This window comes from Eptesicus fuscus, chromosome 5 (assembly GCF_027574615.1).
Source record: "Eptesicus fuscus isolate TK198812 chromosome 5, DD_ASM_mEF_20220401, whole genome shotgun sequence".
In the NCBI taxonomy this organism is placed as follows: Eukaryota; Metazoa; Chordata; class Mammalia; order Chiroptera; family Vespertilionidae; genus Eptesicus; species Eptesicus fuscus.
Window position 1 is genome coordinate 44,237,784 of NC_072477.1, and position 15,560 is coordinate 44,253,343.

The 15,560-nt window shown below is 40.4% G+C and overlaps 1 protein-coding gene across 3 annotated transcripts in view; it reads right to left on the reverse strand.

Annotated features, from left to right (window-relative positions):
* Positions 1-521: 521 nt before the first annotated feature.
* DIS3L (DIS3 like exosome 3'-5' exoribonuclease) overlaps positions 522-15,560 on the reverse strand; it is a 32,514-nt gene continuing 17,475 nt past the window's right edge. Inside the window, exons 7-17 of one of the 3 annotated variants that reach the window (XM_008139106.3) lie at positions 15,013-15,192; positions 12,343-12,512; positions 10,616-10,777; positions 8,546-8,793; positions 7,880-7,972; positions 4,785-5,318; positions 3,160-3,314; positions 2,883-3,061; positions 1,859-2,004; positions 974-1,148; positions 522-885 (exon numbers count right to left, since the gene is read on the reverse strand). In XM_008139106.3, coding sequence (XP_008137328.2) covers positions 577-885; positions 974-1,148; positions 1,859-2,004; positions 2,883-3,061; positions 3,160-3,314; positions 4,785-5,318; positions 7,880-7,972; positions 8,546-8,793; positions 10,616-10,777; positions 12,343-12,512; positions 15,013-15,192 — 2,351 coding nt within the window. In that variant the 3' untranslated portion in view covers positions 522-576. Of the gene's footprint in view, positions 886-973; positions 1,149-1,858; positions 2,005-2,882; positions 3,062-3,159; positions 3,315-4,784; positions 5,319-7,879; positions 7,973-8,545; positions 8,794-10,615; positions 10,778-12,342; positions 12,513-15,012; positions 15,193-15,560 lie in introns of those variants that run through there. The other 2 variants (XM_028141885.2, XM_028141886.2) reach the window with 2 other exon arrangements.

A 15,560-nucleotide genomic window follows, 5' to 3' on the forward strand; every position in this document is an offset into this window, starting at 1 on the left:
TGCAAATCTTTAGGTGTGGGGAAATGCCCTTAGCCATTTCCAGCAGGCAATCCTCAAGGTTCTATCAACCTTTTGATGAAACTTCTTGCATTTATGACATGCTGGAATTAGCTTCCGGCACTTTTGGGCCGTTATGAAGTAAACTAAAGGTTACTTGAAACACAAACAGTGCAATCCTGACAGTCAACCTGATAATCAAGATGGCTGAGTGACTAACAGGTTGACTGCATATACTGCTTTGCTGTGGGTACACTGGAAGATTCATGTCTTGTACGGGATGAAGCAGGACAGCGAGATTTCATCATGCTAGGCAGAATGGCATGCACTTTGCAACTTATGAATTGTTTACTTCTGGAATTTTCCATTTAATATTTTTGGACTGTGGTTGACTGTGGGTAACTGAAAACATGGTAAGCAAAACTGCAGGTAAGGGGGGACTACAGTATGTGAAATATTTACCCAATCTCAATGGATTAGAACATTGGGTGACACAAAAATTCGACTAACGTTATTGTTGGAAAGAGGGTAAAACATTCACATAAAACCCTTTTATTTTATTGAAGTAAGATGAGTATTTCATATTCCATGACTGTTTGAGACATCTAGGAGAGCTAGGTCCCGTATCTCTTCTAGAAGCATGTACAGGCTTCTTCCCTTGGTTTGGCAGTATTTTTGAAAATCTTCCTGAATGATGTTTACTTTGACTTCTTGGGCAAGCTGAGCTTCCTCCACAGATCTAGTTACTTCCTTCACCAAGTCACTCTTTAGCAAGGGGGCACTCTGATGAAGAAGTTCTGTATCTGGTATCATGTATGGTTTGTTGCTCATTATTTCAAGCCTGATTGTATCAGAATGGCATCGTGAGGCCTGTACGGATATTCTCACCTATCACAGAGGATAAAATGCGTATTATTAAATCACATTCTTTGTTCTTTACACTGAAAGCAATATGTAATGTAAACACAAGACTTACTGTTACATGGTCAAACAAATGGAACGTAACAGATTCCCCTGCTGTTGTGGTAGAGGTGATTTTGTTCTGAAATCGTTGAAGGGATCCTGGCTTCCATTCAGAACGGCTATCTGGCCCACATGAGATTACTAAGCCATCTCTATTTTTTAGGTAAGCAGCACCTTTAATCCCAAACCTGAATCATTGCCAGAATAAAAATCCAGAGATAATATATTCTTAGTATGCAGATCTGGAATACTTATCTAGAATGCTAGTTTTTCTTTTAAATTAAAAATAATTTTTCCTGTGATTTACCTCTAAATTTTTATTTCATTGATCAAACAAAATATCTTGCTAAATAAGTAAAATCCTATCCTAAGACTGATACAGATATACTAGATTCTAATCTTTTATACTTTTATAGTGAATTATACAGGATGGGGCAAAAGTAAGTTTACAGTTGTATGTGAAACACAAGAGTTTATTCTTTTATTATTTATTCTATTATTTTCCATATGAATAACTGTAAACCTACTTTTCCCTACTGTGTATAATACATTATGTACATATGGTAACTATAAATAATTGCTAAAAGCCTGGCTGGCGTGACTCAGCGGTTGAGCATTGACCTATGAACCAGGAGGTCATGGTTTGATTCCCGGTCAGGGCACATGCCTGGGTTGCGGGCTCGATCTCCAGTGTGGGGCAGCCCATCAATGATTTTCTGTCATCATTGCTATTTCTATCTCTCCCCCTCTCCCTTCCTTTCTGAAATTAATAAAAATATATTTAAAAAATAATAATTGCTAAAATAAATCTTAAATTATATCTAAAGTATTGTTTGTTGCTCTACATTTTTAGTTTAACTATAATTTATTAACAATTTTTATGTTAGACATAACATACCTTGGTATAAATACAAGCACGCCATTTGTTCTAATTGAATAAATAACCCCATCGGCTATGCAACGCTCCTCAGTTTCTTGGTCTTTGTCTTTAAAATACATGCACTGGAAGAGCTCAGTAGACTGCTTCTGAGAATGCTGTGCTGCCTGTAAGAAGCACAACCCCAAAGCATGATGACAGACTTCTCTGACATTCCAGAAGAAACATGAATTTATAGTCCCACAGAAACAATGTCTTCAAAACGGCTAGGTTCTGCCCCAGGTTGGAACGTCATCCCATACACCAAGAAGGTTGCAGGTTCGATTCCTGGTTGGGGCCCATACCTAGGTTTCAGGTTTGATCCCCGGTCTGGGCACATGAAGAAGGCAACTGATCGATGTTTCTCTCGCATCAATTAAAATTTTTTAATTTAAATAGCCAACATGGCCAGTGGCTATAATAATACTGCAAAGCACAGAACTATAGAACATTGGATATAGAAAATTATATTAAACATTAAGGTAGTTTCTAATTTTATGTGTCACCAAATCGTCTAGTTTGATGCTGTGCAATATTGAAGCCACTAGCAACAATATGAAATAGTACACAAAACAGCTTCTAAAACAATGATGTAAGTATATTGACATGGTGTGCAATCAATAACAGATGTTTTAAGTGGAAAAAAAGGCAGATTTCAAAACAACATGGATGGTATAATATTTTTATAAATAAGCATTATCTAAAATTGTTAATAATGGTTATCTCTGGATGGTAAGATGATAGATGATTTTTTACTTTTCTACATTTTAGGGAAAACCATCTATTGTTAAATCTTCCAAATTCACACTAAGTTACTTCAGGACATTTGTAAATGTATTAAGAGCTACTCAACAAGCTTTATAATTTTTCATGTTATTTCATTGGTTAGAATGATTCTAACATTTAATTTGCTAGAATATATGGTACTTCATTCTATTACACAATAAAAGGTGATATTCTCTTAGCAAAAGAGATACTGGATAAGAGAAATTAAAACCCCTCTTACTCGGTTTCTATTGTTGATATGTCTGCATAATTCCTCAAGATCTTTGTTGCTGAACAAATTTTCCTTAACTTCCATTTTCTTATCTTTTGAAATGGCTGCCATTAACAATCGGTGTACTATGATATCTGCATATCTTCTTATTGGAGAAGTAAAGTGAGTGTATTTATCTAATGCAAGACCTTCAAAAAGAACCAAAAGATCAAAATAAATAACAAAAACTACTTTTGAAACAACCAGCTCAAGGTTAGGGCCACAGAAGGAAAACTTTATCACTCACCATAATGATGGAACTCCTCCTCCGCACAGGATCCAGTGGAGAAATAGAGGGCGTTAGACATGGCCTGCGTAGCCATAGAGCGGAGCAGTCTGTTTACAATGGGATCATTAGGGTCATTCGCGTTATCCAGAGAATCAGCCAGTGTCTTATTGGACCTGATAAAAAAATGGAAGAACTTTTATTTAGTCCCCAGCAATGACTTGTAAGCTAACACTCTGAGGGAAACTTCACTCATCAGTCTGTTTCTTGAGTAGTAAAGAGTAATGTGGTAATACCTGCAAGGTTAAATTAATGCTTGGCACAAAGCAGGTGGTCAGATACTTGTTGAACTAACACCCTTAACCTAAACATACTGTAGGTCAAAGAATAGACTTTTTCTTTTCTTTTTTTAATCCACACCTGAGGATATTTTTTCATTGATTCAAGAGAGAGAGGAAGGGAGAGGGAGAGAAAAACATCAATGTGAGAGAAACATTGATCAGTTGTCTCCTGTATATGCCCCAACTGGGGTTCGAACCTACAACTTGGGTATGTAACCTGATCGGGAATCAAACCACCAGGAATCAAATGATGTTCCAACCACCTGAGCCAAACCGGTGAGGGCTGGACTTTTTCATTTTTTTAAATCAAGAATTATAGAGCCAGATAGAGTTAAAAAACTAAACTAAATGAGGTACACAAGTAAAATAAACCTAAATTATTATTATTTAAAGAGAGATAAATCATTCTATTGATTTACTCTCAAATAATTTTTAAAAATCCAGGAAATAGCTTAGCTGGTGTGGGTCAGTGGTTGAGTGTCGGCCCATGAACCAGGAAGTTACAGTTCAATTCCTGGTCAGGGCACATGCCCAGATTGTGGGCTTGATCCCCAATAGGGGTCGTGCAGGAGGCAGCCGATTGATGTTTCTATCTCTCTATCCCTCTCCCTTCCTCTTTGTAAAATCAGTAAAAAATAATATTTTTTAAAAATTTAAAAAAACCCACAGGAAATATAGGATTATACTAAAAATTTAATAATAGAGCATATAATTCAGTTCCGTATGTAGCCCACTAAGAGAAAAGAGGGAAAGGAATGATGGAGAATGAGGAATAGGAAAGCAAAGCAATACCGTGAGCAATAGATACCATCAGCTAAGATAGTGGCAAAAAATCCACTTTGATTAATGAATAAAATTAGCACCTGTTACTTCAAAATAAAATATTGAAAAATCCTCTTATACATCATTTTTAAAGGGAAACATTTTATCCTGGAGGTAGGGAGTAAAAAGTCTCTATCCATGGTGGCTTAGACTAATTTGCCATCAGTGTGGAGCCTTATGATCTGCTGCATTTTTAAAGTAGTGAAATAAATAGAATTATTTTGGGGGATTTGCCTGAGGACTAGATGAAATTAAATCAAGGTTCTTTGCTTCTGTACTACAAATTGTAGTGGGTCAAAATTATGCCTCAATAGACTTGTTTTAATTTTGAGGCTACTATACCTACATTTTAGTATATGAAGAAAAAGCCAAGAAGTTTTCTATTTTTGGTCAACGATCTGGCTATCACATTTTATCTACTGTAAGATAAATAAGTGTACAACATTCCCTCCCATTCCTCTGCCCCCTCAAGAGAGGAACTACCGTGTATCTATGAAGAAGCCTTTCGCTTTAGCACATTCTCTTAACTCCGAGAAAAACTCCTGGTGTGGAGGAGGGTGTTGGCGCAACAAGGCCTGATGAGGGAAGCTCTCCCAGATCTTCTTGGCTACCCAGTGGTTGGCTAGGATCATGCATTCAGCCACCGTCTCATGGACTTCCAGGGGCTGCTTGGGGATGAGGTCACGAATGTTCTTCTTTTCATCCAGCTGTACGCGAACTTCTACCCCTTCCAGTTCCAGGGCACCACAGAGGTCTCGTTTAGCTCGGACATGGCGTGCGATGTCAGTCAGCTTTCCAATTGCCCACACTAACTCCTCTAGCTTGGCCTGTCTGCTCCTCTCATCCAAGTCTCTGAATTCTGGAATATCATCGATGATGTTAAAGTTTCCGTCCAGTAGTTCCTGGGCTGCTTCATAAAACAGTTTGTATGATGATCGAATAATGGTTCTGCCATACCACACTTTCTTAATTTCATAGGAGGTTTTATCCAATTCCCACATGATGCTTACAGCATACCTACAAACCAGTAACACTGAAATGATTATTGAATCCTTCCATTTTTGAAGCAAGCAGAACTAGACCCTAAGTGTAACTTGAAATAAATGGCATTGCTACAAGTTTTTGGTCTGATGTCTCAACCTAAACACTCCACCACTAAATCAAAGTTAGACTAGATTTTGTTGAGCTCTGAGCAAATCTGAAATGACTTCACATGTAATGTTAGAACTCCTACCTTACAGCTTTCCATTTTAATTAGACTAGCATAGCACTGACAGAGGGAGTCAAGTCTACTGGCTCTCTAGTAAAGAAGAGCAAAGCCTTTCAAATCCTATAGAATGACACTGAACTATGACATCAGTGTTGATGGTAGGTAAATTAGCAAAAAGACCACTTACTAAAGAACCACTCAGCTACCAAATCACTCTATTTAAAAACATGCAACGTTTGCAACTCATAAAAAACAAAGGGCTAGCCCTAGCCGGTGTTGATCAGTGGTTAGAGTGCCGGATGGCACACTGAAGGATTTGGGGTTCGATTCCTGGTCAAGGGCACATTGGTTCAGTCCCCAGTCTTGGTCGAGGGCATGTGCTGGAGGCAACCAATTGATGTGTTTCACATCAATGTTTCTCTCCCCTCTAACCCCCATTTTCCTTCCTTCCACTCTCTCTAAAAAGGAAAGGAAAAAAATATCCTCACCAAAAAAAGCCCCCAAAACAAAACAAAAAACCCCACTATTTTTCCCCAAGATACAAAAAAGCTCTTATAAATCAATTACTAAATAGATCAAAAACTCAAAAAAGGGCAAAGAAACATGTAATGATTCACAGAAAGGGATACGTAAATGACTATTAAACATAAAAATGTTTTAGCTTTACTTGTAGTAGTTGAATTAAAATGCAAACTAAAACCACTCTAAAATACAATTTTCATCTATCAAATTGGCAAAGTTAAAAAATTACAACATACTGTGTTGGCAAGGCTGTGGGGAAACAAGCATTCTCATCCATTGATGGTGGGAATGTAATTGTTGTGACCTCTACAGGGAAATTTGATTAAATCTATATAATATACCTTTTAAAAAATTTATTAAAAATTTTTTTTCAAGGTTTTTTTTTTTTTAATTTATTTTAATTTTAATTTTATTTTTTAAAAATATGTTTTTATTGATTTCAGAGGGGAAGGGAAAGGGAGAGAGAGATAGAAACATCAATGATGAGAGAATCACTGATCAGCTGCCCTCTGCACACCCCACACTGGGGATCAAGGCCACAACCCAGGCATATGCCCTGACCAGGAATCAAACTGTGACCTCCTGATTCATAGGTTGACGCTCAACCACTGGGCCACGCTGGCCGGGCTACATATACCCTTTGACACAGAAATTCCACTTTAGGAATTTATCCTCCAGATACAGTGTCCTTTTAAAATATGAAATGACTTATGTTCCAAGTAATTTAGTACAGGTTTATTAATTATGGTATTGTTTTCCACACAAACAACTGTAAACCTACTTTTGCCCCGACCTGTATATAACACGTATCACCATTTGTGTAAAAAAGAAAGACCACATGTCACCCTAGCTGGTTTGGCTCAGTGGATTAAAGGTCCTGGGTTTGATTCCACTCAAGAGCACATGCCTGGGTTGTGGGCTCAATCCCCAGTTGGGGGTGTGCAGGAGGCAGCCGATCAATGATTCTCTCTCATCATTGATGTTTCCATCTCTCTCTCCCTCTTCCTTCCTCTCTGGAAAAAAAAAAAAAAAAAGAAGACAGACCACATGTCTATACTTGTGCTTATGTATGTTATACCTAGAAAAATATGTACAAAACTAGAGGCCCGGTGCACAGATTCGTGCACTGGTGGGGTCCCTCGGCCTGGCCTGTGGGCTGAAATCGGCTCTCTAACATCCCCCGAGGGGTCCCGAATTGTGAGAGGGCAGTTCTCAGGTAACGCACCCCGGAATTGGGCTCCCTCCTCTCTGGTTTCCAGTGCATCACCTGAGAACCGCAGCTGCCAAGTCACTACAGCTTGGCATCGCCTGCATTGAGCGTCTGCCCCCTGGTAGTCAGTGTGCATCATAGCTACCAGTCGGACGGTCCAACCGTTGCTTAGGCTTTTATATATATAGATTGGTAACTAAGGGAAAGTGATAGGAGAGATTCTTTCACTAAATATGTTTTAGAAGTATAAATTTTTGGACTACATGGTTTTATTACCTATTCAATAATAGATAGAAACTTTAACTACAAAAAAATAACAACACACCTTCCTAAGTTCATGCTCCTTATGCAAAACAGCCTCAACCAGGGACTATATATGCACAAATGTTCCCAGACGTTAGCCAACATTAAAAAGCCAAAAAGCAGAGGGAGAAACGCCTCACAGGGAGAGAGAGGAAGGGAAGAGAAGGCTGGAGAAATAAAGCTTTCTGAAAATAAGTGGTACAGAGTGGTGCAGAGGATACAGGGAGGAAGCAGGGGTGGGGTGTGGGGTGATAGAGTGTGTTAGAAATAAGAGGAGAAAGAGACCAGAAGCAAGAGCACCAGATGTCACACAGGTAAAAATAATGAATTCACCTATCGACGCCTCCCAGAAGGGAGCACAAATCCGAGCTGAGGATGGAGGGCAGCATATCATAGCGTCGGTCTGCTAAATAGTAAGTGGTGGCCCTGTGAAAGACACACATACGGTACATGACCTTCAGCAGCAAGAAGTACAACTGCTGACTGCATGGGTTGCTGTGAGGTAAACGGCCAAAATCTCAGTACAAATTCCCCAAGGCTGTTGTTTTTCCATAAAGTGCAGCCGACTGGGTAATAAAGCTATTCCCATGTTCCCACTTTTCTAAGCGATGCCGCTTCGGGCTGAGTATGCTTCCACTGATATAAAAAAAGAAAGAGAAAATGACACGACTCTTAGTTGTATAAAAAAAAAAATTAGAGTGTAATGATCCAGTATTTATATAAAATAGTATATTGCTACATGAAAAATTTAACCCATTTCAATTTAGAAGGAAATAATGTGTGAAAAGGTTCTGTTACAAAAAGTAAGGTACATTGATCAAGGTACTATTTTTCTAAAGGGAAAAGGGGAAGTGTACCTCAATTTCTTCTCCTGGAAGCGATCTTCAGCATTGTAATAAACTGTGAAATCTATGTTTTGGAAATCTGAAACTAGCATAGTTACAAAATATGTTACAGTGACATACACGTAATCACACTGCTGATTTCAAATAGCATTACCTTGTCTTAGCTTCAATGTCAATATAAGAATTTGGAGCCACAAAGTGTGTGACATCTGCAATGTGGACCCCGAGCTCCAGGTTGCCACTGTTTAAGGTTCTGACTGAGAGTGTGTCATCCACATCTTCACAACCTTTGGGGTCAATGCTGAATACAAGATGGGTTTTCCTCAAGTCTCTACGTTCTCGTTCCTCTTCAGGACTCACCTTCCAGGGATTTTCTGGTGTGTTTACTGGCATCTTACACATCTGTACAACGAGAGGCCAAATATTGATTACTTCCCCAGCACACGTTTCCTATAAAAATCTACTCTGACAGTCTCAATGTGACCTCAGAGAAACCCCATTCATTACCTACTACCCTCTGCATTTGACTTGTGCTTGCTTCTTTTGATCAATAGTGACTTATCAGGTGCCTCATATGTGTCAGGAAATGTGCTAGGCTCTGAAAAGTCAGGAGTCTATAGAAATAACAGTCTCCTGCCCATGGGGACCCTCCCAGTCTGACAGGAATGTTCCACAACTTTCACCAGCCTCTTTAGTTAGGGGGCTCAAGCAGAAAGGAATGGGTGGCATACAAAGGGTATAGCCTCTACTCCATTTTCAAATGATCCATTTATTTAAATGTAGTTGAGCTTTTAAATCAAGTCAAACCCTGAAAAAAAATCAACATGTCCCAAATATTAAAAGCTTATTTTTTTAAAGAAGTGTATTCCTCAAAGATAATTTAAGCAGGACCAATCTAGGACATTCTCTCTCCATAATTACCCGCTTAAACCATCAATTTGTAGCTAAGTAGGCTAAAAGGGAAGAGAATTCTAGTCCTGTAAATCTAATCCAGGCTTTATTTTATTCTAACATTTTCATTAAGAGCTGAAACAAGTCAACAAATAATCTCCAAAAACTAATGTTAAACATAAAAATTTAACAATGTAAAATATTCTAAAATATTTTACTAATATATCTACTGATCTGTCAAAAACTGCACTGAAAATAACACCCATATGCTCTTGATGGCAATGCAAACTGGTCCAATTTTTCTGAAGAACAATCTGCCAATACGTAACAAAAGCTATTTAAATTTTTTATGTCCTTTGATTTGGTAATCTCACTTGAAGGATTACATTACAAGGAAAATGATTAAGAAGAAAAAACACACAATGTTTATAAAAGTACATATTTGAAATAGCATTTTTTTATAATACTGAAAAATTAAACAGCTCAAATGCCCAACAACTGAGGAACACTTAAGCAAACTAGAGTACATCAATATACAATAATTTGCCATAACTATTAAAAATAAGTAGGCTTGGGCGGGTGCGGGAAGGAGGGAGTCAATTGGAAAAAAAACAACAAAAAAACAAAACAAAGGGGACATCTATAATATTTTCAACAATACAGATAAATTAAAAAAAATAAAAGTAAGTAGGCTACATCAATATATAAAAATAAATTTAACTGAAAGAAGCAGAACAGAAAATAGTATGTGCACAGTAGGAATAGAGCTATGCAAGAATAATAAACAAGATTTATGAGGATTTTAAAAGATCACAAAGTGATGAAAATAGCTGATGCTTTATGTTCATGAAAGTTTTGTCTTCTGTAAAGGTTACAAAAGCTGTTTCATAATGAGCATGATATTTTTTACCCAGGATCAGAGATGTATGGCGCCCAACAAGCTGCTTCCCGCAGCCTTCTGCAGGCCTCTGTGAATGATTATGACAGGGAGCAGAGCCCAGTGGGTCTGTAACTAGGTACCCTTGTAGTTGCTGGGGATGGATGCATACTGACTGTAAGATATGACATACCATTTTTAAGCACAGTTGGAAAATGTAAAAACTTGAGAGCTGTGAAGCTATAGGAAACTAACTCTGCACTTCAAGCTGATTTCAGTCTGGTCCAAACACAGAATAAAGAAGAGTGAGAATTTTTCATTATGTGTGCCTTTAGACAGTGGATTGTGACGTGCCAAGATTTTTTCTCTCTTAATGATGAAACAAACAACAACAAAGGCAAAAAGAAAATGTACAAAATGTCTTTCACCCAGCCAAAGTTCTCAGAGAAATCTCACCTGAGCTTCTGAGAAAGGGGCGACAGAGATATTGTTTTCCACCAGGATGGTTGCAATTTCTCCTTCCAGATCTCCGATTCTTCCTAAAACACGCACAAAATGTCCATTTGGGTACACGGATGTCGACTCCCAGGAATCAATGCGCACAACCACCCTGAAGTCCTGCACAAAAGGAGAGAAAAAAGCAAAAACAAAACACATGAGCCCAGCGCCAGGAGTTAAGTAGATCAATTAGAAGCACCAAACAAACAAGAGATAAACCGCATCGCGCTCCAAAAGTAGCCAATTTGCAAGTAACGGGTGTGTGTTTTTTAAAACAGGCCTTCCTGTTTTACCAAATGCCCATATCCTACCTAGTAATAGAGTAATATGCAAATTGACCGTACCTTTGCTACACCCACAAGCCACGCCCACCAGGAAACTGTTTCGGGGACGTTGGGGTGTGGCGGAGCCCAAGGCCGGGAAAGCCTGAAAGAAGGCAGAAGGCGGTGGCCACAGCCAAGGCCTGGGTCCCCGGTGCCGGCAGAAAACTGGTGCAGGCAGCCAGGTGAATGAAGGTCTATTGCACGAATCTTCGTGCAAACGGGCTGCTAGTGGTATATAAATGCCTGGCCCAGTGCTTTGGAGGAAGGCATCACCTCTCTACATCAAATAAATGGGCTGAAAATTTTAGTTCATTAAAAAAAAAAAGAAAAGAAAGCCTACTAACACATTTTAGTTAACATTTGCAACACAAGGAAAAAATTCATTTATGCACAATCCAAATTAAATTCCCAAAACAAAAATCTTAATTTTTTGTGTGTGGGAGTTAATTTCTTAAGTCATCTTCTGGTGGGGAAGAAGGTATCAGTGTGATTGACGCCAATGCTCCCAACTTCTAACAAACCCTGGATAAGGAAAGCAGTACTTCCAACCGGCCTCAGAAAGCTGAACACTGTAAGGCTCCCAGGTGGAGGTACACAATGACCAGGTCACTGTCTCATTTAGAAACAGCAAAGCATCAGGCCAATCAAACTGGGTGATGCTTACACTCTTCACCACAGTGAAAGTTTAATTTCTAACGTTCTTGTTTATGTCTTCTCTCTGGTGCTATATTCCTTTATGGATAATCGATTCTGTGAAGTATCACTATATCATCTCTACAGGGCAGAGTGATCGTATTTCTGTATCGCTTGCTAGAAGAAAGCTTGTTAGTGTTGGCACAGTGTATCTATTCAAAGTTTCTGTGTTGGACAGCTGGATAATGTATGTTCTCTCTAGTAGTCTTACACAGCTCTTTCTAGGACGGTTTCTCTCTGGCCTTCATTCATTAACCAAGGACTATTTAATAGATGGTTCTATATATTTAGAATTTAAAAAAAAACGGGATCTCAAATGCCAGATGCTATCAACAATTTATGCCTTCTTTTTTTAAAATATATTTTTATTGATTTAAGAGAGGAAGGAAGAGGGAGAGAGAGATAGAAACATCCATGGTGAGAGAGAATCATTGATCGGCTGCCTCCTGCAAGTCCCCCACTGGGGATCGAGCCCACAACCTGGGCATGTGCCCTTGACCGGAATCAAACCTGGGACCTTCCAGTTCGCAGGCCGACGCTCTATCCGCTGAGCCAAACCAGCTAGGGCATTGTATGCCTTCTTATGCAAAGGAATTAACAATGTTTTCTGGAACTGCTCAAGAGCTGGTGGAAACTGGAGGAAAACAGTAGAGGTTCAGTGTCAGCTACCTGGAGGGCTTCTGCCTGCTGAGTGCTAATTCGGATTTTGGGAATTCTGTAATCCCAAGGTGTAACTAGGATTTTCTGAGCATTTTTCCCCTGAGATTGGACCTCTTCTTTGGATGGAAATGTCACCACATAATCCCGCCAGTTCTTCTGGAGGATGCCCACCACTCTGCCTTTGGGGAAACAAAACAAAAGAAAACAAACCTTAAGTGGTGAGATGCCACCTATTTGGACTCAGACAAGTTTAGCAGTAAGTGAGGAAGAAAGCAGGAAATACAACATCCTATTTTTTTCAAGCACATCCACGCATGTCGAGAGATGCTTAAACATTTGCCTTCCCAGCATTTTATTATTAAGATAGATTAAAAAAATTAAAAAATACATTTTTTATTGATTTCTGAGAGGGAGAGGGAGAGAGAGAGAAACATCAATGATGAGAGAGAATCATTGATCAGCTGCCTCCTGCACACCCCACACTGGGAATGGAGCCCAAAACCCAGGCATGTGCCCTTGACCGGAATCGAACCTGGGACCCTTCAATCTGCAGGCAGATGCTCTAGCCACTGAGCCAAACCGGCTAGGGCTAAAAAGATTTTTTAAGTAACATTGGCAGTATGCCCTTTCTTCTGAGGGGTCTGATGTGAAATTTAGAATCCACTAGTCCCACTTTCTCTTTTGCTCTTACCTTATTGACCTCAGGTTTAGGTATGTTGGAGAAAGTCAATGATTTTCACTTTTTTAAACCCACTCCCTCTACTGGGCATTTTTACTATTTTTCTTGCATTTTCCCACCGGCCAAGATTGTTTGGCCCAACATGATATACAGGAAAGGACACAAATCATTTAAGTCTGATACACAACACTTTTAATCATCACTGACTGAAAAAACAAGTTTTAATATTTAAAAGTGTTGTCTTTGCCTGGCCAGAGTGGCTCAGTGGTTGAGCGTTGACCTATGAACCAGGAAGTTACAGTGTGATTCCCAGTCAGAGCACATGCCCGGTTATAGGCTCAATCCCCAGTGTGGGGCGTGCAGGAGGCAGCCAATCAATGATTCGCTCTCATCATTGATGTTTCTATCTCTCCCTCCCTCTCCCTTCTCCTCTGAAATCAATAAAAATATATATTTTAAAAAGTGCTATCTTTTCTTTTCACAAACATTTATTGAGCCTCTACCAGCAATCATCCTGTGCTAGGTGCAGGGGATATAGCAGTATCAAAACAAAGTCCTTGATTTCCTGGAGTGTACATTGTAGTCTGGGTGTCTGTAGGGGTGGGAAACAGTGAACACAATAACTATATGTGAGGCAGTAATGATTGCTCAGAAAGATATACGTAGGGTAAGGTGACCCAGAGTAATAAAGGGTCAGAAGTAGCAGTTATTTTGAATGAAGTGAGAAAAGGAGGTGTGAGGATGTTTGGGGACAGCTTGTTTCCGGTGGTGGAAAGGACAAGTTGGCTAATGGCAGGAGCAGAATGGTGAGGAGGACAATGACAGCAGGCAGCCCACATTGGCAGGACCTTGTAGGCCAGAGTAGGGACTCTGGATTTTATTCAGAGGAATAGGAAGTAGCCATTGGAGAATTTTGAGTGGGGATGTGGCAAGACCTAGATTTTTAAAAGGACCACGGTGACTCTGTGTGGAGAAAAGACTATCTGGGAGCAAGGGTGGGAGCAGGAGACCAGCAGGGAGGCCGCTGGGGAAATCTCGCCAGGGAGTTCTAGTGGACCCAGTTAGGAGAGAAGTGGTGGAGTGTGGAGTGGCCGAATTCAGTTAGAGATGCTAGGACCTGCTGATGTGTGAAAGAAAATTCAAGGATGACTCCCGGGTCTTTGGGTTGACCAATTTAAGGTGAACACGCTATTTATGGAGATGGGGAAGACGCAGGGAAGAGCAGGTTTGGAAATAGGGAATTTGTTATTAGGCATGTTAAGTTTGAGATGCCCATTAGACATCCAGGGGAAGATGCCGAATGGACAACCGAGCAGACAAGCCTGGAGGCTAAAGGTGTCTGGGCTGGAGACAGAAAGCCAGGGGACTGAGTGAGCGGTCCTACGGAGAGTGCGCAGGATAAAAGAGATCCAGAGAGGAGCCGGGTGCGTGCAAGGGGACAGACAATAGGATGAGAGGAACCAGCAAAGGGGAGCAACCTGCAGGGGAGGGAAGAACCCAGAAGCCAAAGACGAGGATGTGGTCCAGAGGCCAAGCGCCACCAACAGGCTACATATGCCAAGGACTGCTGCCACGGAGGTCAGGTCGCTGCTGTATCTGACAAGAGATCAAGGTTTTCTTTTTAGGGTGGGGGCGCGGGGCGGGGTGGAGGGGGGAGCGCACCTGAATGTAGTGTCTTTGGGAGAAAATGGGCAGAGAAGAAGCAGAGAGAATGCAAGTTAACCGTTTCACTGAGTCTCTCCACAAACGGAAGCAGAGAAAAGGGTGGTAGCTGCAGGGGATGTGGGGCTCAAGGGGGTTTTGTTTTTAAGATGGGAGATATTACAGCATATTTGGGTGCTGATGAGAACAAAATAAACCTGCAGAGAGGGGAAATTGATAATGTAGGAAAAGAGCCGATATCGTATATTAATAGTCGCAAAATTTCTGGATTGTTGAGGAGAGGCAAAATAAACATTTCACAAGAGAAATGGGTAACTGTGACTTTCCAGCTGGCTCACCTGTGGGCATGGGCTCACTTGGGGACTCCCCTGTGGCCTTGTCATCACTGTCATTCTCACACAAGGCCACGGTTCTTCCTTTCCATTCACTTGTAGGAAGCAGTTCCACAACCACCATGTCTCCATGAATCGAGCGGTTTCGAGCCTTCATCCCGTGGATTAGGATGTCACTAACTAAACCTGTGTTTGGGACAGCACAGAGAAACCCATAAAGCCAAGGGGGACGCCACACCAGTGAGGCTCTGCAAACATAATATATCTGAGGTCTAATCAGCTTTCCTACCAAGAAAAACATTCTTCTTTAAAAAAAAAAAAATAGGTCAAGCTTCTTTATTTTGTTCCACAGGCTAGGAATGAGGAAACACAGCCGCCATGGCATACTGTATAATGTGCTTTCATAAAGGATCACCTTCAATCGTCTTTTAAAGTAGGTGACAGCTCCCTGCATGAGACCATGTAAGCCAACACTGGGATTCTGTCACACACCTGCAGGGGCCACGCAGCCAGGGCGAGGCCAGCAGGCTGATGAACTATGGATACTGCAGCAC